This window comes from Zymoseptoria tritici, chromosome 7, assembly GCF_000219625.1.
Source record: "Zymoseptoria tritici IPO323 chromosome 7, whole genome shotgun sequence".
Lineage (NCBI taxonomy): Eukaryota > Fungi > Ascomycota > Dothideomycetes > Mycosphaerellales > Mycosphaerellaceae > Zymoseptoria > Zymoseptoria tritici.
In genome coordinates this window covers 24,597-51,017 of record NC_018212.1, presented here as the reverse complement: position 1 = coordinate 51,017, position 26,421 = coordinate 24,597, and the positions used below count along the sequence as shown (strand labels likewise).

At 53.2% G+C, this 26,421-nt stretch overlaps 7 protein-coding genes across 7 annotated transcripts; 3 read left to right on the top strand and 4 right to left on the bottom strand.

The window, feature by feature from the left end:
• Window positions 1-4,349: 4,349 nt before the first annotated feature.
• MYCGRDRAFT_105030 (uncharacterized protein) lies at window positions 4,350-5,438 on the bottom strand (the record flags this gene model as incomplete). Its single annotated transcript, XM_003850513.1, has 3 exons — window positions 4,350-4,936; window positions 4,996-5,158; window positions 5,212-5,438. 3 exons carry the CDS (start codon window positions 5,380-5,382, stop codon window positions 4,461-4,463), a joined length of 810 nt encoding a protein of 269 aa, XP_003850561.1.
• Window positions 5,439-7,960: 2,522 nt separating this feature from the next.
• PYC (pyruvate carboxylase) lies at window positions 7,961-12,024 on the top strand (the record flags this gene model as incomplete). The annotated part of the gene is made up of 5 exons (XM_003851265.1): window positions 7,961-8,509; window positions 8,586-9,485; window positions 9,556-10,476; window positions 10,533-11,836; window positions 11,920-12,024. The coding sequence occupies 5 exons, from the start codon at window positions 8,161-8,163 to the stop codon at window positions 12,022-12,024; spliced, it is 3,579 nt and encodes a 1,192-aa protein (XP_003851313.1).
• An 831-nt stretch (window positions 12,025-12,855) lies between these two features.
• On the bottom strand, window positions 12,856-15,012 carry MgMfs1 (major facilitator superfamily transporter; the record flags this gene model as incomplete). Its single annotated transcript, XM_003850512.1, has 5 exons — window positions 12,856-13,897; window positions 13,954-13,981; window positions 14,037-14,306; window positions 14,377-14,444; window positions 14,503-15,012. The coding sequence occupies 5 exons, from the start codon at window positions 14,844-14,846 to the stop codon at window positions 12,856-12,858; spliced, it is 1,752 nt and encodes a 583-aa protein (XP_003850560.1).
• A 2,035-nt stretch (window positions 15,013-17,047) lies between these two features.
• MYCGRDRAFT_25122 (uncharacterized protein) lies at window positions 17,048-18,025 on the top strand (the record flags this gene model as incomplete). The annotated part of the gene is made up of 1 exon (XM_003851266.1): window positions 17,048-18,025. A coding segment is annotated over one exon (978 nt), but the record flags the coding sequence as incomplete, so codon positions are not given.
• A 2,482-nt stretch (window positions 18,026-20,507) lies between these two features.
• MYCGRDRAFT_12051 (uncharacterized protein) lies at window positions 20,508-21,938 on the bottom strand (the record flags this gene model as incomplete). Its single annotated transcript, XM_003850511.1, has 1 exon — window positions 20,508-21,938. A coding segment is annotated over one exon (1,431 nt), but the record flags the coding sequence as incomplete, so codon positions are not given.
• A 998-nt stretch (window positions 21,939-22,936) lies between these two features.
• On the bottom strand, window positions 22,937-24,503 carry CYP-52 (putative P450 monooxygenase; the record flags this gene model as incomplete). The annotated part of the gene is made up of 4 exons (XM_003850510.1): window positions 22,937-23,263; window positions 23,311-23,605; window positions 23,663-24,198; window positions 24,255-24,503. 4 exons carry the CDS (start codon window positions 24,501-24,503, stop codon window positions 22,937-22,939), a joined length of 1,407 nt encoding a protein of 468 aa, XP_003850558.1.
• Window positions 24,504-25,234: 731 nt separating this feature from the next.
• Window positions 25,235-26,107, top strand: MYCGRDRAFT_16788 (uncharacterized protein; the record flags this gene model as incomplete). The annotated part of the gene is made up of 1 exon (XM_003851267.1): window positions 25,235-26,107. A coding segment is annotated over one exon (873 nt), but the record flags the coding sequence as incomplete, so codon positions are not given.
• Between the last annotated feature and the right edge of the window lie 314 nt (window positions 26,108-26,421).

Sequence of the window (26,421 nt, the reverse complement as noted above, 5' to 3'; positions counted from 1 at the left end):
AAAATTCGACCAAATCAGGCGTTTAATAGCTAGAATAAAAGCTCTCGTCGAGGGCTTTTAAACAGGCTACACGGCGTCCGAATCGGCGGCGTATTAGTTATGTTATAGTGTGTTAAAGTGTTGTAGTACAGGTTGTAAACCTTCCTTATACAATGCCCTAAATAGGGAATATTTCGAGTATAGGGGAGGTAAGGTCGGAATAAGGTTTCGGAGGTAGGGGCCAAATCCCGGAGTTTAGGATCCAAATTTGCACCCTAAAGGGGGCAACAAGGTAAATCTTTGAACTCTAGTAGCGGCGTAGGTTTAAGGGCAGCGGGGTAAATGCGGGTTCGTTAGAACGGCCTTGATAAGGGCTTTCGAATAGTGCGTGTTTGGTAATGATCGGGTCAATATTGGGTGTGCAATGGAAGTGCGGATGTCGATGAGATTTGTACCCTTCTATTGTATTGCATCAACACTACTATATAGCTTAACAACGAGACGTGCTATGAACATTCTGAGTAGGCCAAATAAAAGAGCATCATCTGTTTACTAACACGCGATAAAGAAAGCGCTCGTGTAAAATAGTAGTAGTGTTGTAACTATCGCACGAAGTTTTTCAGCTAGCTTTACCGAGAGGGGCTTTACGCTGCACACCTCTAACACCTCTAACACTACTATTAAATAAGACAGTAAGTTCACTAGCTAATAAGAAGCGTCGCTCAGATAAGAACAATTAATAGGTATTAATAAGAAACTACTTCTAAGGGCGGCAATCGACTTAATAGCTCAGAAGTAGCTAACACCGCTGTCTGCCTTAGGCCCCTCTTTAAGAGCCTAATCCAACTCGTTGTCGGTGTGTTAATAGCTTCCCTCACTACATAGTAGTAAGGAAGGCTGTAGTAAGGCTTTACGGAGCCTTAGATCGAGCTGTTAAGGGTAGAAGGGCTCCTCGTCGTCGTCGTCGGTGCTATTGCCCTTATCCTTAGCCTTAGCCTTATTATCGGCATCACCAGCAGCTAGCTATTTAATAGCCGCCAGTGTTGCTGCTGCTCCAAGGCTTGTAAAGTAAGCAATAACTATGTCGTCGAGGAGGTCTGCTTTAGCATAGATTGCTTCTATTGCAGCTACCTTGTCGGCTATATTAGTAGTCTCCTTCTTTACCGTTTCCTTCTATGCGTTATAAGCAATACGAGCAGCTTCCTTAGCCTCCTTCTACGCAACAAGGTCCTTATTAATGCGGTTAAGGGTGCGCTAAACAGCTAGCACTAGAATGTTGTGCCCTTTATGTCTTATAACCAAGTCCTTACGGAATAATATTAAGAGCTCGTTACACACAGCGTCCTTCTGCTAGCTCTTGCTCTTACTTACAGCTACTAGCTTGTTAGAGCGTATTCGTTCCTTACGAGCGACAGTCTAACGTGCCCTTGCAAGCCCTTGCCTTATTGCCTTAACCGCTCTAAGGGCAATAATGCGTTGTCTGCAATAGTAGACTATAGCATTAAGATGCTCCTTGTTAGCTAGCTCAGCGAGCAGCTTATTACGGAAGGTAGCATTAAACCGCTGCCCCTTAGTAACTAGCTTCTTAGTAGCCTTCCGTTGTATTAATCGTGCAGTGCTCCTACGGAGTTTAGTGTTTTCTGCGAGCAGCAGGTTATATAAGTCTACTACGATTGCAATGCCCTTAATAGCTTGCTTATACAACCGGCTAATCCTCTTACCCTCGTCCTTACTAATAGACTTAATTAGCTCGTTATGTAACGCTATCTTAGAGGCTGTTCTTTTTAAGCGATTGCGTGTAGCTGGCGTGCATCGAGGGGAGCTTATGTCCTGCAGAGGCTGTCGTAAGGGCGTTGCTAGTAGTCGTGCTGCTCGTAATAAGGGCGTTAGTAAATCGTTCTTATCTGCGTAAAACGAGCCTAATAGTGCGAATTAAGTAGGTGCGATTTAAGTGCGCTTCTTCGGTAGTAAGACGTCGGTAACGAGTGTTAGTAGCAGCTTGCTAATGACTGCTTGTGCATTAAGAGGTGTGATTCCAGTCGTTCTAAATGCAGCCTTAATGTTTAGCTTATTAAACACTATTGCCCTTATTTCCGTATACACATCTAGGAAGTCCTCCTTGTTAACCTAAGTTAGCCCTTCTTTAGCTATAAGTCTAAGTAGTGTTAAGCTGTATGCCGCCTTAAGGGGACCGAATATGCTAACATTAAGAGGCTGCAAGAGGTATGTAGAGTAGCTTGGTAAACAGATGAGCTATATGCGGTTTGCAAGGGCGTAGTTAATAAACTCGAGATCCTTATGTGTTAAGTAGCTATCTATAATAAGCAGTCGCTAGCGGTTAGGTGCAGAAGGTAGACTAGTAGCATTAAAGTGTTGTAGCTATGCGATGCTATTGTCTCTATTACTCTAGCTATTGTTAGTAATAGTAAGGAATGCCTTGTCGACAAAGCGAGCTTAGAATATTGTTAGTAGGCTCCTTATTATCTGCCTCGCTCTAAAGATAACATAGGGTAGCACCTGTGCACTAGCAGCACTAATAGCCTTAATTACTGTAGCCTATTTACGAGCTCTAGGTTGTAAGAACTATGCAGTAGCCGCTAACCTTCTGCACACAGCTTAATGCACACGGTCAGCTATGCCGAGTATGTAGCCAGTCTTATCTATGTTGTATATATCCGGTAGCACGATATCTAGCTCTTGCATCGTCTTCTTAAGCAGCTTAAACTACTCCTTTAAAACCTAAGGATTTCCTTCTATAGCACGTCGATTAGAGTCCCTCGCTGTTACCTATTTTAGTTGCAATGTAGGGTGTTTACTAATAAAGTCTGCAGGCCAGTAGACGCTAATAGGCTCCTTATCGGGGTTGTAATCAAGCTAGTAAGTTCGCAGTTGCTCTGCCTACAGTCTAACTGTTTCATACACTGGAGGGAAGCCTATGTTAATTAGCCGGTTAATATAGACTGTAAGGGCAGCTCGGCTAGCTCTGCTAAGGCGGTTCTCGTGCTCGTGTGCAATAGTAGCCGGCTAAGTAACGTTATTTACACGGTTAAGGAATATTCCGTATAGCACATCGTAAAGGATAGCGCAATCGACGTAGGAGCTAAATCTACCGGTAGCGTAGTCCCTAATAGCTCTCGTAATAGTAGCCTCCTTCTCTAGCCTTGTTTTGGCCTTCTATGCTGCACTAGCTGTCGGTAGAGGTAGCATTATAGTCGTTGTTTTAAGGGTGTTGTTTTGAAGAGCCCTCAAAACTACGCGTTTAGAGATAAGATAGAAGTGTTCTCATCCGATCTTTAAGATATCCACCCTGCAGTCGACCCGACCTCCTTTCTGCCGACATCCACCAAAGATGAAGTGGACACCCCTCCTCGCGGCCTTGTCGATTGTGATGCGCGTCTCTGCCATCTGTTGCCTTCCTCACAACGAGCAACACCCGGAACCAAGCTGTGGAGACGATGCCTACGAATATTGCGTAAGTACCGCACTTTCTATTGAACATCAACATTCCTCTCTGACATGTAGCTTTCTCCGGCCGTAGTGCTTTTCTCCGGATCCAAAACACAATTCCTTCAAGTGCAAGAACGATTACAACCAAGGCTTTGATTACCAGAAACGGATCGGTGACGACAGATCCTGTCACACAGACAGCACGAACGGCCAACCCAATGGACGAATGTACTGTGTTTCAGACTTGGGACCACCCTAATGGGCCCATCGGTGAACTCGGGAGGATGTGCAGGGCAGTGCAGGTCAAGGCGAATCACGATCTGAGGGCGGAGGCGGAGTTGCGGAGAAATCAAGCGTTCAATTTTGCTCGGTATTATTCGATTGGTGTTGTATGGTGATTTCTTCCCTCTTCCGCTCTCGTGTCTTTTCTTCGTTGCATGTAAAAGAGTAGCGCAACTCGTTCGCGCGAGGTGATGCGGTACGTTCACGCCTCTTCGGTTGTTGAGGTATGGCTATATTCAATTGCGAGTCGTCAGAGTCAGATCCACAACACCAGCACGCCAGTGTGGCGATACATATACAATGCGACGTTTCCGAATTTGTCTCCTGTGGAAGATCTGGGAGCGTTCCATTCGTCTGAGCTGCCGATAGTGTTCAGCACGTACACAAGGGACCTGGGTGGGGCGCTGCAAGAGCTTTCAACGGGACAGATTTGGGCATCTTGGGACTGGGCGGATCGAATGGCGTTCCGGTCGTGAAGCCGGAGTCGATCGGCATTGACGCGAGGTGTGAGCTCTATGGGCCATTGTACGGCCTTTTGTCGTAGATGGTCTGGAGGGTGCATCGGTGCGACGATTCCGGTGCTTGAGGTATTGTATCGAAGGTCAACCTTTTCAGTTGGCAACATCGCTGCGACTTGCCGATGGGGGAGACCGTGTGAAAAGGGATGTACGTAGGTATACTAATAGAGGTCTAGAGAAGGGAACGTGGATGAATGGCTTACACCCGTCTCGAAATCGTCCGCCCGATCACCGTCAGTTCGATGCGTGGTACTTGATCACCACGCTGTCCTCCCCGACTGCCTGACCAGCCGCACGCACAACACCACCAACATTGATGGCTTGCGGTCTCGACCCTGCCGCGCCGCTCTGGACTCCGCCATCGTGCGTGTACTTTGCTCCAGTGAACGTCAAGTCGGAGAAGTCTATCAAAGGGGGGATGGTCCTGATGCCATTCGCATCGGTAGTGAGAAGATTCTCCACGACCCATTCCGCGGATGTCTGGCAAAGCGCTGGTTGGTCCGTGTAGGTTTGAGTCCAAGTTTCGTCCGTGGATGGCACGTAGATTTGCGCCGTGCCGCCAGTGGCGCCGTTGGTTTTGACGTGAAAGTGGAGCTCAACGCCGGCCTCGAGGTTCTTCAATGATTGGAACGAATATTGATATCCTGGAGTCCATTGGGACCAGGCATCGACTTCAATCGATCCATCGGGACTAGCAAAAAAGTCGATACCTGATAAGATCTCTGTCAGCGTGGCTTTGGCTTTTGCAGGAAGCATGCACGTGGCTTACCAGTCTCCAGTATGGCGCCTGGGCAGTTCTCGTCGCCATCGATGCCAAGCCACGCGGAACCGACGTACGTTGTATCCGCGTCCGCATTGGGTGGCCGCGAGAGCTGGGGGATGATGAAAGTGCCACTGACTTCGGTTATATCTTTGCCGCTGTGAATGGCGCCCTGATCGCTCGTGTTAGTGGATGCGCCGAGAGCTGCGAAGGAATTTCACAAACCGCCCAGCCACTGTCGTCTGGACCGGGGGCAACGCCCGAACCTCGAGGCCGCAGTTCTGATCTTCTGCCTGCCTGCCTTCGCTCGGACGACCGCAGCCCAGAATTTGGAGGGGTTGCCGCTGCGGCGAGGCATGCGAAGAGGAGTCCGCTGGTCACTACGCAGAGCTTCATGGTGATGTTGGTGATGGTGTTTCTCGTCTGAAGTTAAAGTGAAGGAAGGATGAGTGAGGTACGAAGATTTCTTGCAGTTGTCAAAGACGATGCGGCGAGTCTCTGACAGCCGAGAGAGGGCTTATTAGTATCGAACGGTCTGCCCCTTGTACACGTGGGATCCAGCAGAACGGCAGTTTCAGCTGGACTGTGCAATTGCCCTACCAGTGTGATTGGGCAGATTATGGTGTGATCTTTGTTGCAATGGCCATCTCATGAGGTCGCAGGTTCAGGGGAGGCTCTGTCCAAGGCCGGGTTGGCCGACTTCCCCGTCATCAGGCCTGCAAGGTTTGAACGATGAACATTCCAATGCGCTCGGATGCTGTGTCTCATCTTTATTCCGCAGGGTAAGGGTGTCTTGAAGACTAAAACGACCTGCGCTTCTCGTGACCAGGCCATCGATAGGTGGAGAAATTGTATCCAGGAAGTAGCGTCGGGACCATCCAGCTGGTGCGAGCATCACGATTGTGTCGAGAGCGGCCTGCGACTGGATTTGTTTGAGTTTGCTGGGGTTCATCGTGTTCCTGTACCGCATGGCGCATGCTTTCTATCCCCTGTGAGATTGATTGCTCTGGTTCGTATCCGGGTCCGCAGGTGGTGTCATGAAAGCATGGACTAGTTTCAATTTCCGCTTCCTTGCAAGCATGCTAGGCCTCACCATCACGGACCAAGGAAGAGTCGACGAGATTGTCGTCTTCTGGCCGATGAAAGGTGTGCTCTTGGACAATGATAAGACGCATTGACCGCTGGAAGCTTTTGCGAGACAGTCTGGCGTCGTAGATAGAGTGCGGTGCGGCGATGTCGAGGGAGTCCGCGATTGTCGGTCCGCTTGTCTCCGCCATCGACTATGCCAGGTACGCAGCTCCAAGGTGGCCTGGCATGGCCGCATGTGTCCTGCTTCTTGTCTCAGACCCATCTCCCTGCGAGATTGTTGCGGTAGTGGCGATGCATGTCTGAATATTGACGGGGTATGAGTACGCCAGGGACACGTGCCAGCCAATGCGTCACATCTTGTGAACTCTTCACAACTCCCTCACTCGCATTCATCCTGAGACTAAACCTCGACGATGAGATATACCACAACTTGCTCGTTCGCCGTGGTAGGTGTCAGTGCAGCAGACCGCATACAAGGGCGAGCAAAACTTCAACCTCCAATTGCTCCTCGAAACCCCTGTCGAACACGAGCTTGCAGGAGAGGATGACAAGCACTCTCAAATGGACATGGGCCACCATCTCGCTTACGTGAACTCTATTTGGTGTTCCCTGCGGACGCTCAATAGCTTTGAGATTCCGAGGGACGGTCTCAGGTCTGGCGAATAGTGATCCGTTGACAAGAGTTGCGAATGTAACTGCTGAGCCAAAGGCTTTTCGAAGTGAAGTTCGTGCCACGAAATACTGCTGAGGTGTGCTGAGGAATGTTCTGCTATCGGAGCTGGCTGTCGGAGCTGGCTGTCGAAAGCAGACTGAAATCTGAGAACTGGTCGGCAAGACAATACGCTGACTCGACCTTGGCACTGTTCGTATGACCTTCGCGGACCTCTGCAACCCATTCCTAAACGGGAGCAGGCAATTTGGCTGTGGAGACATTCTCTCGCGACACAATAGCGATCGTGCCGTTTTGCGGATTTTTGGACACCTTCCTTAGGGTTAGGGTTGCGTGACTATGGGTCGCCGCTCTCTGCCGCGTGGAGATGTGGTGTGGCATGGTGCTCCTTGAAATGTGCTGTTCCTTTGGCGTGAAAGTCTGATGGAGAGGTGAGACGCGGTGGGAAATGTCTGGATGGTTGAGAGATAGCACGGTATAGTAGTCGCACTTGCGCCAAACGACCCGCATTGGAAGGCTGCTCTTGTAGAAAAGGTGAATTCCTCGAGCCTTCCTTTTTGTTCGTGGTATGAAACGGCTTGCGTTTGACGGACGATTGGCTTGATATACAGCATGCCGAGTGTTTCGGCCAAGACGCAGCGAGGTCGAGGAGTACGTAGAACAACGCAGAGACAGGCATGCCGGCTTCTATCGTTATGCCATACCGCTAATGGCCATGACATCCCGTGCATGCAGACGAGGGCCACTCGCATTTGATGGGCGAGACTTCTGTGATACACTTTTGATGGGAGTGTTTCTGAGGTGCCAGTCAATCTCACGACGACCAAAGAATCCTGCAGCAATGCTAATCATCACAATTGATCGTCGCCGGGAACTCGAACAACACAACCGGGCTGGTGGTATATCACATCACGTTCAGTTCTGTAGAATATATTTGCTTATCCGTTCTGCAATCGTCTTGAGCCGGCGCTTATCGGATAGTGTGACTATCCTCGGCCAATCTACGCCCGCCGCGAATGTCTCTCACCCCTCTGTGTTGTCATAGCTCCCGGGATGTCAATGGAAGTCAAGCTCTCTCGAGCTCGGTGCTGTTTCTCAATCGCTCGGCTGTGTGACTCTTCCTCGACAATACGCCCAATTCCGTCATCACAACAACGACATTGGACTGAACCATTGTGTCTGTCTGTCCTGCCGACAACACTGCGTGCGCCTACTCGTCTCTCTCCTCATTCCGACCGAGCGGAGGAGACACAAAGCCACGACCCCTCACCGCAAGAGCTTCGAAGATAGCTCGACCGCCAAAACCAAATCTCCTCTCCTCCCGCTCGAGTAAAACTTCTCCTGCTCCCCGAGCACCACACCGACCTCCGCCTCCGCCGCCAGCTGGCCCATAATACCCCCGCGGCCTGCCCAGCATGTCGACCACCCAGAAGGAGAAGGAAAACACCGACTACGGCACACCTCATGCCGACGGCGATACCCATCAAGATGCCAACACGGTGCACACTCGGCTGCGCGCCAACAGCTCTATCATGCAGCTGAACAAGATCCTCGTGGCCAACCGAGGGGAGATTCCAATCCGTATCTTTCGTACTGCACACGAATTGTCCCTGCAGACAGTCGCAGTCTACTCGCATGAAGATCGTCTCTCAATGCACAGGCAAAAGGCCGACGAGGCATATGTCATTGGAAAGCGAGGACAGTATACTCCTGTTGGCGCATACCTGGCCGGCGACGAGATCATCAAGATTGCGAAAGCGCATGGTGAGTGCATTGGACATGCCCGTTTTGTTGGGGAGAAAAACAATACATCGAAACACTATTAACAGCTCGCTTCCAGGCGTCCACTTCATCCACCCCGGATACGGTTTCCTCAGTGAGAACTACGAATTCGCCAAAGCCGTAGAGGCCGCCGGTATCATCTGGGTCGGACCAAACCCTGAGACCATCAACGACCTGGGTGACAAGGTGTCTGCACGAAAGTTGGCCGCAAAGGCGGATGTGCCAACAGTCCCCGGTACTCCAGGCCCAGTGGCCAAGTTTGAAGCATGCAAGGAATTTACCGACGAATACGGCTTCCCAATCATCATCAAGGCCGCATTTGGTGGTGGTGGACGTGGCATGCGTGTGGTTTGGAAGCAGGAGGACCTCAAGGATTCGTTTGAGCGTGCCACATCCGAGGCCAAGTCGGCTTTCGGTAACGGAACCGTCTTCATTGAGCGCTTCCTCTACCGTCCCAAGCATATCGAGGTCCAGCTTTTGGGAGACAACCATGGCAACGTCGTCCACTTGTACGAGCGTGACTGTTCCGTGCAGCGTCGTCACCAAAAGGTCGTCGAATTGGCTCCGGCCAAGGATCTACCCCAAGAGACGAGAGACGCCATTCTCAACGATGCCGTACGACTCGCAAAGTCCGCCAACTACCGCAACGCTGGAACTGCCGAGTTCTTGGTCGATCAGGAGGGTCGCCATTACTTTATTGAGATCAACCCGCGTATTCAAGTCGAGCACACCATTACTGAGGAGATTACGGGTATCGATATTGTGGCTGCGCAGATCCAAATCGCAGCTGGTGCTTCTTTGGAACAGCTTGGTCTGACCCAGGACCGCATTTCGACCAGAGGATTTGCCATTCAGTGCCGTATCACGACTGAGGATCCTGCAGAGCAGTTTAAGCCAGACACCGGCAAGATTGAGGTCTACCGATCGGCTGGCGGTAATGGTGTACGTTTAGACGGAGGTGAGTGATACGAACGCTTCGGGTACACGGGCACGTCTAGAATGCTGACCTGATTATCCCTAACTCTCAGGCAACGGATTCTCCGGAGCTGTCATTACGCCATACTACGACAGCATGTTGGTAAAATGCACCTGCTTGGGTTCCACCTACGAGATCGCTCGCCGAAAGGTGCTCCGCGCCTTGGTCGAATTCCGAATCCGCGGCCTCAAGACCAACATTCCTTTCCTCGCTTCCCTCCTCACCCACGAAACTTTCATCGAATCCAAGTGCTGGACCACATTCATCGACGACACACCCGAGCTGTTTAAGCTGATCGGCAGCCAGAATCGCGCGCAAAAGCTGCTCAGCTATCTCGGCGAGGTCGTCGTCAACGGCCCACAAGTTGTTGGACAAATCGGCGAGTCCAAGTTCAAGGGCGAGGCTATCATACCCACCCTCTACGACGATGCTGGGAAAGAGATCGATACCTCTGTTCCCTGCACCAAGGGATGGCGCAACATCATTGTCGAGCAAGGTCCAGAGGCATTCGCCAAAGCCATGCGCAAGAACAAGGGTTGTCTCATCATGGACACAACCTGGCGTGATGCCCACCAATCTCTCCTCGCAACTCGCATGCGTACGATTGATCTTCTCAACATCGCCAAGGAGACCTCATACGCTCTTAGCAATGCTTGGGCGCTGGAATGCTGGGGTGGAGCGACATTCGACGTTGCCATGCGATTCTTGTATGAAGACCCATGGGAGCGACTCCGCAAGATGAGGAAAGCTGTGCCGAATATTCCCTTCCAGATGCTGTTGCGTGGTGCGAACGGTGTTGCGTACTCCAGTCTGCCGGACAATGCCATCTACCACTTCTGTGAGCAGGCCAAGAAGAACGGTATGGATATCTTCAGGGTGTTCGATGCCTTGAACGATACCGACCAGTTGGAGGTCGGTGTGTCCGCTGTGCTGAAAGCGGGTGGTGTCGCCGAGGGTACTGTTTGCTACTCTGGTAAGTTTTGAGCTTTGGTTCCATGCTGCACGATGGTCCGCTGACTTCATACGCAGGTGACATGTTGAACCCGGAGAAGAAATACAACCTGGAATACTACATGAAGGTTGTGGACAAGATCGTCAAGATGGGCGCACACATCATCGGTGTCAAGGACATGGCTGGTGTGCTCAAGCCCAAGGCCGCAAGACTCTTGATCGGCTCCATCCGCGAGAAGTACCCGGACATTCCAATCCACGTCCACACTCACGACTCCGCCGGAACTGGTGTCGCTTCCATGGTTGCTTGCGCCCAGGCTGGTGCCGATGCCGTCGATGCTGCCACTGACAGTCTCTCCGGAACGACCTCCCAACCCAGCATCGGTGCTCTTGTCGCCTCTCTCGAGGGCAGCGATTTCGAGGCTGGCCTCAACTCTCACCACCTTCGCGCGTTGGACTCTTACTGGGCTCAAGTCCGCATGACGTACTCTCCCTTCGAGGCTTGGCTCACCGGTCCCGATCCCGAGGTCTACGAGCACGAGATCCCCGGTGGTCAACTCACCAACCTCATCTTCCAGGCCTCTCAGCAAGGTCTCGGCGCGCAGTGGGCCCAGACCAAGAAGGCCTACGAGCAAGCCAACGATCTCCTCGGCGACATCGTCAAGGTCACACCCACCTCCAAGGTCGTCGGCGACCTCGCCCAATTCATGGTCTCCAACAACCTCACACCCGAAGAAGTCCGAGAAAAAGCCAAGGAACTCGACTTCCCCTCTTCCGTCCTCGAATTCTTTGAAGGTCTCATGGGTCAACCCTACGGCGGCTTCCCTGAACCTCTTCGCTCCGACGCCCTCCGCGACCGCCGCAAGATGGACAAGCGTCCCGGCCACTACCTCTCCCCCATCAACTTTGACGAAATCCGCGAGAAGCTCAAGGAAGAATACGGTGGCTGCTCCGAGACGGACGTCGCGTCGTACACCATGTACGCCAAAGTGTTCCAGGACTACAAGAAATTCACGGCCAAGTACGGCGACTTGTCGGTGTTGCCGACGCGGTACTTTCTCAACAAACCGGAGGTCGGGGAGGAGTTTTCCGTGGAGCTGGAGAAGGGGAAAATCATCATCCTCAAGTTACTCGCTGTCGGACCGCTTTCGGAACAGACGGGGCAGAGGGAGGTTTTCTTCGAGACGAATGGTGAGATGCGACAGGTCACCGTGCAGGATAGTCATGCTTCGGTGGAGAATGTTTCGCGACCAAAGGCCGATTCGGGGGATTCGTCACAGGTCGGAGCGCCGATGAGTGGAATGGTGGTGGAGATCAGGTTGAAGGATGGGGCGGATGTGAATAAGGGGGATCCGATTGCGATTTTGAGTGCGATGAAGATGGTGAGTCTGATCTTGAGTAATGAGGGTGGTGTTTGGGGATGGGTTTTGGGATCGCTTGCTGACTTTTTTCGTGTGTGTTATAGGAAATGGTCATTTCGGCTCCGCACTCGGGTAAAGTCGAGTCGATGAGTGTCAAGGAGGGGGATTCGGTGGATTCGGGGGATTTGGTGTGTAAGATTGCGAAGTAGATGAGCGCGACGTGTTGATCCGGCGACGGATGAGAGGCGGAAGGGTTGCGCAGGTAAGGGCATCATGAAGGCGGGAGTTGAGATGAGGACATCGTCAACGTCGTTGGCGTTGTCGGCGGGTTGGTTGGACGGCCTTGGGGATGAAGTCATGTCAGGGTAGGAAATTATCTTGGATATGAAAATTGATGAGCTTTTTCGTTGAGATATATCGATCGAGGATGATTCAGTCCCTCCCCAGGTCATGGATTGAGAAGACGGCGCTTTGGTCGGGTGTCATGATTGTGCTGGCGATACAAACTTCGATCTCGAGACGAGGGCCTTTGTTTGTCGTGACATGCACACCATCAAAGTTGGACTGCAATCAGCCGCGTCACATATGGACTGTTATATGTGCAGTGTCAAGTCGGATCGAGGACAAGAAAGAACTGCAAGTAGACCGCCACTCGACGGATGGTTGGAAGTAGTAGATGAGTGAAGCAGAGAGAAGATCTTTTCCTTTGTATCATGTCTTTGCTCTATGATCGGCAGTGACAGCCTGCTTCTATCATCATTATCTTCTTCGGCATATGTCCTGCAGGTCGTCTGTTCTGCTGTCCTGTCCGTCTATGCCGCTGTCTGTCGTATATGTAAAAGCCTCGACTGGCCTCTAGACCCGCGCTGTATCGCGGCGCCAATGCGAGGTCCCGACAAAACTCCAAACCTCCCGCTCATACTCCATCGTCGCAGAAAGAAAAAGCAAAACAAGGGTATCATCATACAGTCTCCACCTCCACGCTCACCCAACCCCTCCACCTCTTCCTCATGGGTCATTCCTCCTGGATCATTCCTCCCTCACGCACCCCCCATCTCAATCTTCTTCCCCTTGACGCTCTTCCACTCAAACGCCACCGCTCCCAGAACACTAATCGTCGCCATCGCCGTCGCCACCAAAAACGCAGACATGATCGAATCATTGTACGCCAACCTCACCCCCATCAATGACTCTCCGGGTACACTCTTCACCAACGTCGTGGCGCCCGCTTCCAACACAATCCTCGGATCCAAATCGGGGACGATCGATCGCAAGTTTTTGAGTAGTTGCGTGGAGAAGACATTCTGCGCGACAGCGATGAACAGCGCCCCTCCCAAGGTTTGGCTGAACATGATCATCGCCGTGCCGATCGGGACGTCTTTAGCGGGTAAAACGGCCTGCACGGCGATGAGAGGTTGTTGCATTCCCAGTCCCACGCCGATGCCGAAGAGGACTTGGAAGCCGATCCATTTCGGGGAGCCGGTGGCGGGTGTGAATGTCGACAGCATACCCGCTCCAATGGCCATGAAGATTGACGAGGCGATGACAAAGGGCGTGTAGTATCCGATTACGGTAATCAGCCCGCCGGAGAGGATGGACATGAGGACCAAGCCGAGGACGAGGGGGATGTTCATGATTCCGGATTTGGTGGGAGCGGCGCCTTTGATGGCCTGGAACCAGAGGGGGAGGTAGTAGATGAAGATGAAAAAGGCGCCGCCGAGGCAGAGGACGAACCAGCAGGCTCCTGCGACGGTGCGGTTGCGGAGGAGGCGGGGTGGGACGGTGGCGTGGTCGGCTTTGAGGACTTGGATGGTGGCGAAGATGAGGAGGAGGACGCCGAAGACGACGAAGAGGGCGATGACTTTTCCGTCCGACCAGGGGTATTTGCTGCCGCCCCATTGGAGGGCGAGGAGGAGGCAGACGATCATGGGGAGGAAGACGAGGGTGCCGAAGATGTCGAATTGTTGGAGTTTGGAGCGCCAGGTTGTGGCGATGGTTTGGGCGGCGGATTTGGTGGGGTGGTAGAAGAAGACTATGAAGGCGATGGTGATGGCGCCTAGAGGGAGGTTGATGTAGAAGCACCTGCATGTCATGTTAGTAAGGGCGAGGCTGCAAGAGAATACTGGAACAATACTCACCATCTCCATGAGACGTGGTCGGTGAATGCTAAACTCGTGTCAGTAGGATTGCTACTGCAAGAGTAGGCTGGGACTGTACTCACCACCACCCATCAAAGGACCAACGACACTAGCAATACCATACATGCCACCAATAAACCCGGTGTAAATGGGACGTTTCTCGAGCGGAACGGTATTGGCGACGATGAGAATGGCGCCCGAGAAAATACCCGCGGACCCGACACCGGCAATCGCACGGCCGATGATGAGCGCGATCGAGTTGGGCGCTGCACCGCATACCGCCGAGCCGATCTCGAAGATGACGAGGGCGGTGAGGTAGATGGTCTTGATGGAGTAGAAGGTGTAGAGTTTGCCTGACGTGAAAGAGTGTGTGAGCGATGGTTGACCTTTGCCGTAGGCCTCATGCAGCTTGAGAGGACTGACCGAAGAAGAGCTGTAGTGCGCAGGTTGTGAGGAGGTAGGAGGAGCCGTACCAGCCTACGTCGTCGATGCTGGAGGAGGTGGATGTTAGTAAGTCATAGCAAGCAGGCTGCTTCAATGCGAACATACGAATTAAACTGATCCGTGATCCTCGGAATAGCCGTGCTGATGATGGTATTGTCCAACGCCATACACAACACGGACAAACATAATGCCAGAGTGATGAGGGTGAGTTTCAGACCAGTCGGGTAGTCCTTGGAGAATTGTCTCGACAAGGCTTCATTTTCGATGGCTTCGACTTTGGCTTCGGCGGGATTGTTGACTTCGGAAGAGTTTCGCACGGGCGTGGTGATGTCTTCGACGGGTTCGGGCTTTTCGTTGTAGTGCTCGGCGTCGCTGTCCAAGTGGTGGGATGATGAGGGTGCGGTGGAGTCGACGACCGCGGCCGGCGACTTCTTGCTGAAGAAGCGCATGGTTGTGGTGGCGGTGTGGGGTGGTGATGAGAGGTGAAGTCGTGCTCGTATGAGCGATCTGCCGGTATCGTCGATGACGAAGTCGGTGGATGGGTAGAACTACCAGGTATGGTTGTTGGAGGGTTGACGGGGGTGGGCCTGACCTGACCTGGTCGAAGTGGTGAATGCTACAAACCTGAGAAGTGAGGTGATACCTTACTTGTATGCAAAGGCGGGCTGTTTGTCGAGCAGACGGGACTCGGGGATTCCGGGGTCGAATATCTCCGTTCCACCAGATCCAACGGCGGAACAAGTCGAATCACAGAAGCGAAGCGAGACCCAAGGCAGCAGCAATTCGACCTTTCAGCTCCAATGGCAATGAGTATGACGGGAAGGAACCGAACCCGAATGATTGTTGTGCGGATCTGATGACTGTGATGATGGAGGAGAGGAATGGGAAAGAAACGGAGTATAAGGTGTTCACCTACCTTACCCTCTCCTCGCATTCCTACCCCGTCCGGAATCTGTCCTGTCCACCGAAAAGTCGTCAAGTCCGAATCCTTGCGGCTGTGGCTGTCTTTTTCTCGTCTCGTAATAAGCGAGATCGAACGGGAACGGATCAGGGATCATGTTCTCGATTCGTCCCGCTCCGCTCCCTGTCACCACACGTGTTGATGACAAGGTCTATGTGATGCAGTCATGCATTCCGGCAATAATGAGAATACAGACGACGAGGCTTCCATGAGGTCGTCCATCTTTTACGGGCACATTACTTCTCTCTTTCCCCTCATCCCAAAGTGGAATGTGTAAAGAATCACGCTACGCAAAGAGACAAAGGCGACAAGAACATCTCGTCGGCACCGAACTCCACACGGCCCGATATTTGCGCCGACGGAGACAAACTACATCGGATGCCACCTTTGGTTGGAGACTTGTAATAAGGGTCATCTCCCTCCAACAACATTGTCTACGGCCACTATTCGCCTGTTCGGATGAAATGCGACCTCCCATGTACATACCTCATCAGTGTACAGTATGACAGACTCATGTCGGTCGCCTATGTCCGGATGAGAACCAACGCCATGATCCTTCATGAGTCAACCTTGCGCATGATTGTCACTCCGTCCGCCGAATTCGTCCGCATCCCTCGCCGGTCCACCACAAACCGACCATGCCTTCCCGACTTCTCACGATTGAAGTCATCCTTCTGCCGTCTCGGCCATCTCAGCTATGGTCCCGAACGAGGCACGAGGCCAGAGTCGAAGGGTGAAGTCGGGGTTTGAATTTGCGTGAGGTCTTAAGGTATGCTGGGTTGCCTGACCATGCTGCTCTCGTCGTGAATCGACATACGGAAGACGTATAGCCTTTGCCAATACTCTCATCTCCTTGTGACTCGAGCGTCGTCGTACGTGCCCACGTTTTTGACCATGTCCGACATGCCACCGGGGAGATGGACAAAGTACCGTTGACCAATTCGCCAGAATATCAATGTCGGCCGCATGCTGCCATGTGGACATTGCCTTCTGCGCTGATCACACCGTCCCTCAATCCGTCTGTCAGTTCTGCGATAACCTGAAAGGGGAATGGAAGCCTTAGGTTCTCGTGGGATGATTCCAACGGCGAGAAGCATTAAATTCCAGCCCCCGAAGCTCGACCGTCCAATCGCCGTCGTGCAATCTTACGGCCTCCACTCCGAGTCAAGGCGCAATGTTAGGTACTCCTCAATGTACCTCGTCCATGTCCAACTCCAGCAGCAAGCAAGCAAAGCAAGCTGTAGAGCTATCATTGCCCGCCGACCTCCAGACACTCCTTTGGCACTTGACGACATCAGATCTCACCGGCTGAGATATTCGCGACCTCGACAGCTTCCGCTCTGTTCCCCGACCCTCGACCGATAAGTCCACCGCGCGTCCACGACCAACACATGTTCCTCCACGCTCGCCAACGCATGCGCCACGATCCGCTGTCTTCCACGACGAATCTCTGACCTCCGCCCGAACGACCGAACCTCCTCGTGATCAGGCACCTCTCCATCCGCATGAATCACCCTCGGCTTCTCGACAGCTCACATAGATGCCGCCGGCCGGGACCAGTGCCGAGTTGCAGGAACACCGGAATAAGGTATGTGATGACTGCCTTGCCTCACTCCTCCAACGACATGCCTATGCCCCCAACGGCATGCCTCTACCTCGAACTCAGCTGACAATGTCTCCTCCCAACCACAGCTAGCCAACTCCTACCAATCCCTCCTCAGCGAATTCTCCTCTCCCGAGTTCCACACCGTTGGAAACTATGCCCTCGGACGCCTCATCGGAAAGGGAAGCTTTGGCAAGGTCTACCTGGCCTCCCACAAGCTCACCAATGGCTCGAAAGTGGTGTTGAAGAGCGCGAAAAAGGACGATGCCAACTTGGCGAGGGAGATTCACCACCATCGACAATTCTCACACCCACACATCGCGAGATTGCACGAGGTCATCGTGACGGAGACGCTGGTTTGGCTGGTGTTGGAGTATTGTCCGGGAGATGAGCTGTATAACCACATTCACAAGAATGGGCGCATGGAAGTCGGCAAGGCGCAAAAGGTCTTTACGCAACTTGTTGGCGCGGTGAATTATGTTCATGCGAAAGGGTGTGTGCATCGGGATTTGAAGCTGGAGAATATTCTGCTGGATAAGAATGAGAATGTGAAGTTGGTGGACTTTGGCTTCACGAGGGAATATAAAGGCTCGACGAGTTATTTGCAGACTTGGTGTGGGACGGTCTGCTACAGTGCGCCGGAGATGCTCAAGGGGGAGAAGTATGCGGGAGAAAAGGTGGACGTGTGGAGTTTGGGGATTATACTTTACGCACTGCTGTGTGGGGAGCTGCCGTATGATGAGGATGACGAGTCGGATACGAAGAACAAGATTCTGAAGGAGGAACCGAAATATCCGGACCACATGCCTGAACAGGCGAAGGACTTGATCAAGAAGTTGCTTTCGAAGCGGCCTCTGTTGAGACCTTCACTTGGAGATATCTTGCGGGACCCATTCCTCTACGACCACGCACCGCAGCAGCAGGAGATCTTGAAGCTGCAGCAACCTCCACCTTTCACGACACAGCTGGAGAAGGACGTTCTACAACGGATGAAGAGCGCTGGCGTCAACATTGACACTGTTATTGAGAATGTGCTCTCTCAACGATGCGACTCGCTCGCGGGATGGTGGTCATTGCTGTTGGAAAAGGAACAGCGCAAAGATCGAAGGAGAGAGCGAAGACGAAAGGAGCGAGAGGCCGAGTCCAAGTCGATACGAAGATTGAGTGCTGCTAGCGGCAGGCTGTTGGCGAACTTGGGAGAGATCCACGAAGGAGAAGAGAACTTTCTTGAAATGTCGCCACGTTCGAGAGGGAGACGCCTGGAGCGAGCGAATGCAAATGTCGCTCAGGTACCTGATCTTCCCAAGGTCGTTGAGACAAAATCTGCCACCCCGGATGGAGAGCGGGCGATGACTTCTCGGACTACCAGTCGGCCATCGAGCACGTCCAGGAGTCGCCCGCCACCGCCGCCGAAGGATACATTGACCGTGATTCGACCGCCACCGCGAGGATCCTCCAGGGGCAGTCAGAGCAAGCTGTCGAATGTGGTCACGAACCCCGATCTTCTCAGTCCGTCGTATGTTCCTCCGCCGCAAAGGAAACGGCCCAAGTTCTATCCACCTCCGCTTGAGAAACACCTGGCATGGGTCAAGCATTTCTTCAAGGAAGGCACTCTCAAGCGCAACAAGTCGCCCGCACAGCCCGAAAAGAACACTTCCAACATCAAAGCCTTGACCAAGCACGCCAACAATTCTCGCCGTCTCATCCTCGAAACCGGCGACCTCCGCAACATGAGACGTCTCTCTACTCATCAGATCCCAGCCACACCCAAGAGTCGACGATCCTCCGTCGGCCGCCCCACCGAAATGACAGTCTCGCGTGTCCCCGTCGGAGCCCGTCCCCGCATCAACACCGCATCCTCAGCAGGCTCCACCGCGCCCTCCATCCGTAATTCTAAACGCACCTCCCTCTCGCCGCACACCCTCACTCCACACTCCTCCTACCGCCGCTCCGGATTAATCGGCAGGAAATCTACCTCCTCCTCTGTCTCCTCTATCCGATCAGCTTACCACGGTCAACCAACCCACTCTAAAACCTCCTCCACCTCCTCCGCCTCCGCCTCCCTCGCATCTCCATCCGGCCTCTCTTCCGCCTCTGGCTCCCGAATGGCCCGCTCCCCCCATTCATCCGTCAAAATGCTCCCCAGCAACTCCTCTTCTACCTCCCCTTTCCCCAACGGCCTACGCTTCTCCCGCCGTCCTCCACCCGCCGACATTCGCACTTCCTCCGCAAACCCCATCTCCGCTACGGCTACCTCGCCTCCTGGCTTTCCCTTCTCCCAATCCCATTCCGGATCTGGTCTGCCTCCTGTGTCACCTGGTTTACCGATTTTCGCCCGTCGAAAACGCCACGTCTTCAAAGGTCCGAGTGGAGGACTGGCTGTTGGGACGGGAGGAGGAGGAAGTCCGGCTGGATTCGGAAGGGGAGTGAGGAGGGAGAGAGAGGTGAGTGGCAAGGGAAGGGGGAGTACGGAGATTAGTGGGATGCCGGGGGTGGTGGAGGAGAATGAAGATGAAGAAGAGGAGGAGGAGGATGAGGATGGGTTTGAGGATGTGGTGCCTGGATTGGATGAAGATGCGGGAGCGGAGAGTCCTCCTGTGGCCATCAGTCCCGGCGCGATTCAGTTTGGGCCGGAGTTGTTGGACGAGGTGGGGTTGGATAGTCCTACGACTGTTGGGGGTGCGGAGGGGGGTGGTGAAGGTGGTGTGGGAGTTGTAGGAGGTGGTGGGGTGCCGTTGACGGCTGAGGCGTTGAAGATGATGGAGGAGGAGAATGCTAAGGTTGTTGGGAAGGGGAAGGATTTGGTGGGGAAGTAATGCTGATTGGCTGAATAATTAGGGATAGATGGATGGATGGGATTAGCATGTGATAGAGGGTTCAATAATGTGCGATTAACACCAGTGTCTGTGTATAGAATGACCGTCCAGGCATGGCGGTTTTTGTCTTATTCGATTGTGAGGAGAGTGTGGAAGTTGTAGGAAGATGTTGGATGGAGCGGATACACCCCCTTGTCCTTTTCCTTGTTCTGCTTCATAGATATAGAACGGTGGTGCATGGCGTTTTTGGGAAGGGGTATGAAATTCAGTTTGATACCCAACTTTTGCGCAGGCCTTCTCCCTCTCCCTCCCTCTCGCCTATAAACACAGCCCGGTAGAACTACACGAGACGGATGATCGAGAAAAGGTCTTGGAGCAGGCAGGGTGTCAGCTTCCCGTGAAGACACGAGTCGCGTCTGACCTGAGGAGAGTGATCGGTCGTATGTGCTTGCGAGATCCGTGGTCAGAAGCCTGATTACTACTGCAATCAAGGCAATGAATGGATCATTGCGACCTGGATCCAGCTGCGGTTCGGTAATCTCCTCGGTGAAGTTCGGGTCATAGCATGTTCATTTGCAAGAATGAATCCTCGTAATGGAATGGAATGGCAAGAAAGACGTGACAGATTCGTTCCATTCATTCATAAAAAAAAAAGAAATACTTCTAGCTGTATATCCAATGCGCCAAAAAACAACGTTCAACCGAATCGACTCCCGTCCCTCCTCTAAAGCGTCACCTTTACAATCGTAGCGATACTCGGTACGCCGTTCGACAAGGCGAATAGATACCAGTATCCCGGGAGCAACACGCCCGGGTCGCTGGGGAGGGTCATCGAGTAGGTGTCCGCATCCGTGGCTGACGCTTGCAGTGGAACTCGACGCTGGTCCGTGTTCACCGTGTGCGTGGTCGAACCCAGCCGTACCAGGGAGAAGGTCGCTGCGCGATTTGTACCGGACGCCAGTGTGACGGTGATGGTGCTGCCGACTTGGATCGTCGTCGAGTCGAGGTGAGCGATTTGTGGACGTGTTGCGGGTGTGGTGCCGTCTGCTTCGAAGAGATAGGCGGGACTGAAGATTTGGCCGTCGAAGTGGTTGGCGCTTCCGCAGTCGCCGCATAGACCGCCTCCGCCGCTGAAGATTGTTCCGTCCCGCATGAGGAGGCCGATGGAATGGTAGTTTCGGGGAGTTGGACCTATGGGTAGAGTTATGAACTTCTCGGTCGCTGGATCCCAGAGTTCGGGCGACATGGCTGAGTTGTCGTCGGAAAAGGGCTTTCCGACGCCTTGACCGCCGACGACGAAGACGGTTCCGTCGGGAAGGACGACGCTGTTGGCGAAGATCCGTGGTGTGGCCATTGAGCCGACTTGCTTGACGTCCACAGTACCGCCGACAGAGCCAATGGTCAATACGTGGGCGTTCGTAGTTGCCGCACTGTCCTGATAGTCGGGAGAGCCGCCCACGGCCAGAATCTTTCCAGCGACCGCATCGTACATCACCGCAGCGCCGCACATCGCATCGCCGTCGTTACCTCTTGTGCCAGCGCTTCCCACTGTACCAGAACCTCGCATAGTGTACCAGTTCATGTTCCGGCTCGGACCCGCCTGCAACACAGTCCCTCCAGACCAAGCGAAAAGCCACGCATGATTGTCGTTTCTGTAGACTGACTGCTTGTCGTTTGTCAACATGGGCTGAACCGAACAACCCCTCATCAAAGTCCATTTCGTTCCATCCCAGATCTCGCCGTCTTTTCCACCAAATCCGCCACTCCAGGATCCGCCGATCGTGAAGATGCGACCGTCGGAAAGCGTGGCCGAAGACTGGTATCCACGTCCCAGGTTCATCGGAGGTTTCGCAGCCCACGTCCCGCTATTTCCTTGGAGAAGACTCGCAGCGGAGGAGGTGTCGCCACCAGTGACCAGTGTGTTGCCGTCAAAGTCGTTGCTGATCCCCGGACAGAACATGTCGTGGCCGACGTATTCTGGAAGTTGTTTGACGGAGCCGTCGTCCGGATTGTAGATTGCTGTCTGAGTGACGTTCTCGGCGTTGATCAGAAATCTGTCGTTCTTGTATGCGGACCAGACGAGGAGTTGGCCGCTGGAAGGTTCAATCACGCCTGCGACTGGAACAAGCGGGAACCCAATGGTAGGTCCCCATCGGCCGAGGTTCGCGGCCAGTGAAAGTGTTGGGTGGGAAAGCAGCAGTAGACAGCTGCCGGCAAGTGTTGTGATCATCTTAAAGAGCAGTCAAAGATGAGTCTATGGCTGGCTGGAGAGGGCGAGTTGAAGTTGTACATCGCCGAGTCCTTGATGCGCCTTCTGCTCTTTATACACATCTCGATGCCGATGACAGCACATCGGAGCGCTTGGCTCAGCTCTGCAAGGTCAAGGTCGCTTCCCGGATCGAGGCTGACGGTTGCTTGACAACAACACGAGCCGCATCGGATGGCAGACAAGGTTTATACGGAGAGTTTCACGATGCTGGAGAATGCTGAAATTGGGTTGACCCTTGTGCCGACATGGTTCTGGCTTACTCGATTCTGGCCGGGAGGCTGGTTCCTATATTTGGATCACACTCGAAATACAACCATCTCGGATCTCGGATGACGAGAAGGTGAGATATGACGATGTCTGGCGATCGAAGTGTCGTGTCTGAGGCTGAGTAGACTTTTTGTGAAGATGCACAAGTTCGTATTGCGGTGTGTTCTGACATGGTTCCCAGGCGTATGAACGATGACATCCTGGCCATCGACTCGTACGGACAGATCCCGGAAGAAGCAGAGATAGAAGCAAGAAACGGCAGTCACGCTGGCAGAGGCTCGTCTTTCCAGGGTTGCTCCTAAAACGAGGTTTGGCAGATGGTCAGTGATAAAAATGGACTGAGCTCGTGAGGGAACGTGGACGACAAGGTCTCTACTCGTCGGGAGACAACTGACAACGTTCGAGTTTCCGACGGGTCGTTTGTTGTGTTTTCATCAGTCTGGGGAAGCTCATGCCTCATCAAGGCTGTCGACTGGCCCTTGGTCTTCAAGTCGGCAGCAGAGGGCTTGCGCTCGAAGGCCAGATAGGACACGCAGCCAATACGTGCTGCGTTCCTGGCGTGCTATGCCCCGCTGCTGGGCGATACACAGGCACATTTTTCTCCGGCAAGGCCGCTCGAGCCTTCAGATGTTGCGAAATCGAGCAGTACACATCAGAGTGCCTTGCAGCTCCCCAATTCCATAGCTTTCAAATCGTACCGACTCCTTCTTTGCATCTTTCATCATGGTAATCTCAAATCTCGTAAGCAGGGTTGAGATTGTTTTCAGAATGTTCGTCATCGCAAGATTGCGCCCAATGCACATGCGATGGCCCAGACTGAATGGTATTAGAGCAGCGGAAAGCCCTTCAGTACGACCGTCGAGCCACCGATCGGGGTCAAACTTGGCGTGATCCGCTCCCCAGACCGAGGCATCGTGATGCTGGACAAAGTTGCTGGCTGAAACATTTGTCTACACGCAATCAGCAGTGTCATGCGGCTTTAGGAGAATGCACGTACATTAGAAGGTATGACTGTGTTCCAAACGGCGAGTCCTTCGCTTGCAGTGACCCGAGGCCATAACGGCATGGTGAAGACTGGAGTCATGCGGAAGTTTTCGCGAACACAAGCCATGAGATACGGCAGGCTGTCCTCCAGACCAGTGATGGCGTGCGTCTGGCGTCCGGTGCTCTGGTCGAGCGGATCAAGCTTCGACTCAAGCTCGCTCACGAGTCTTGCCATGATTTGAGGATCGCGGAGAGAGTGAGCGAAGAAGAGGCCAAGGGTGCCGGCGGTTGTGTGAGATCCTGCGACACTAAAGGCTAGATTAGCGGCCCTGCTTCAAGCGTAATATGATCGTCGAATCTCTTACAGCATTGCGAAAGCTTCGGTATTAATGTCAATGGTCGTGAGGCTGGCGCCTGTCTCGGGATCTTTGGCTTTGATAAGTGACTGGAGTAGGTCTTTGCGATCCTTGTTCGATCCACCATCGAGTCGAGCTTGAACACATTCAGCACATGTGTTCCGTAATAGTATTCGATTGCTGACAATCTCTCTCATCCATTTGAAGGGCGACCCTGCAAGCAGCCTCTTGTTCAGTGACTGGAATGGAAGCTCGCCGATGATGCTTCCCATCAGGACATGGCCATTAATCGCCTTCGGCACTTGTTCGAATTCGCCGGCACCCGGTATTTGTGCGTTGAATGAACAGCTGAACGCTGCTTCGCCCAGAATGTCAAGCACATAGCGGGAGATACAGTCTTTCAAGTCAAAGGGCTGTCCTGTTTCGGCGAACATGGTAATGCGGTCGCATAGAACTGTCAATCGCTCGTCAAGAATGTCTTCCATCGCGACGATCGACTTTTGACTGAACCCATGCGCAAGTTGTCGTCTTCGTAAGGCGTGCAGCTAGGAAAACATCAGCTGCAACAACGTGTGGAAACCAACATTGCCGTCTGCCTTACATCATCGTCCTGAGTTCCAAACAAGTTGTGGACATCGTTCGGACCGATGCGAATAACAGGGCCATGCACCTTATGAAGTTCTAGCAAGACTTCGTGTAGCTGTGTGCTGTAAATGTGATAGACTTTCCATAGATTCGTGAAGGCAGCGAGACGAGGACCAGGGATCTGTGCCAGTGGATGGAGAAACAGCTGGTAGACGATGTACGAGAAGGCGAGAAGCAAGAGGAGGACTGCAACAGGCGACGCCATGATCATCAACTGGTTGAGCAACAGGAATACTGCAGCGATTTCAAAGGAGTACCAAAGTATGAGAGTGTCGGCATAGTGTGATCAGTGACGACGACAGCAGTGAAGAAGTCGGTCGTTTCGTCTGTCTTGAGGAGGGAGATCGTGTCGTAGTGATGTCGATCTGCCGTGGGAGAGTTTTGAGCGACGGCAATTCGCCATTTTACTGTTTCGCGAATACCCCGCTCGCATTTGGTATAAGGCCGAGAGCGAAGTGAGGAAAGAGATTGAACAGAACTATGGAGCGAGGTAGGAGATGTAACGATGTTGTCGGCGGAAAGAGGCAGAAGAAGTGACGAAGGGGAAGTGACAGGGATGTTCAGAAGACGTTGTGCGGGCTGGCGACTACATCCTCGACCAGGCTCGAGACAGTTCTCAGGGACATCGTCAGCAGCTGAACATCGCTTCCCAAGACAACATTGCGATCAGACGGCTGATAGCAATGGATGATTCGCGCCTTTACACTGGCTCCTGCAGAAACGACATGTTTCCACAACAAGCATGCAGCACGCATCGGACAGGCTCCGCAGCATCGGAGCTCCTCCGCAAAGAGTACAGCATGATTTCCCGCATCTCGTTCTAAGTCTTCCTCCCGCTCCATCGTCTTCCACCTCCCCCACTCAGTCAACATAAGGCTCCCATCACTAGCCATCCCCGCCTTGTGCGCAATGGCCGCCACTTCCGCCTGCAAAGAGCCTCCACCCGACCTTCCAATCTGGGACACCCACCTCCATCTCCTAAACTCAGCCAGACTTCCCTATCGCCAGAACAGGACCTACACGCCAGCAACCGCCCAACCAGCAGATCTTCTCCGCAAATCACCCGCAACAAACTTTCTCATCGTCCAAGCCTCCGTCGAGAACGGCAAGGAAGGCGTGCTGACGCATGTCCGGGACTTGCAGGAGGAGTATCCTGAGAGGTCATTCCGTGCTGAGATTGAGTACTACGAGGCCTCGACCGGAGACGACTACACTTGGTCCGAGGCGCGTTTGGAGGCATTGCATGGCGCGGGTGTGCGGTGTTTGCGATTGAGGGTACCGACGGACGGAGATTCCGACAGAACCGCGGCTGCGATTGAGCATCTTTTGCGTGGCCAGCTCGGAGAGATCGCAGGTCGCCAGGCCTGGGCGGTATCAATGCAACTGCCTCTTCAAGTATGGAGTGCCTTGTCCTCCTTTCTCGAGTTCGAAAACAATGATCTGGCCATTATAGCCGAGCATTGCGGGAGCATCAGCGTACTGCTTTGCCCATCCGACATGGAAGCATTCGATCGGCTCGTCCATCTGCTACGATCTGGCAAGCTGTTCGTTCAGCTGGGCGCGTTGCACCGCCGCATTGCAGACGACGGGACCATGGCCAACTTGCAGCAAGGCATCCGGACAATGACCGACGCCGGACCGGGGCATTTGTTGTGGGGGTCTGACTGGCCGCATGTTGATTCTACACCGAGGGGGTATGTGGAGAATGCGAATTTGGAGGTGGATGAAAAGGAGGAGTTGGACTTGATTCTGGAGTGTATGCCGAGTCGGGTCGCGAGGGAGATGCTTGTGTATACGCCGGCTAGACTATTTGTTTCAACCAGGGACATGCTGGTTCGACGGCTCACGTCTCTATCCTTGTGGAGCAACTCCCTCTGTTCGAAGCAATCCTGTGGGGCCGAAACAGATGTAGACCCATGCTTATCGTTGTACAGATACGAGGATCTGCCGAATGCAGGAAGTAGATCAGTACCCCAGAGCTGTTTCAAGGGTGGCAGTGGTTCCAGTGGTATATGTGTTTCGTTCTAGCCGTTCTTAAGAAGCGCTTGAGTGGAACGGGTCGTACCTCGTAGTGCACGCAGAGGACTCAACTGCGGTTCTCGTATACCTCTCGGCCTCTGTCA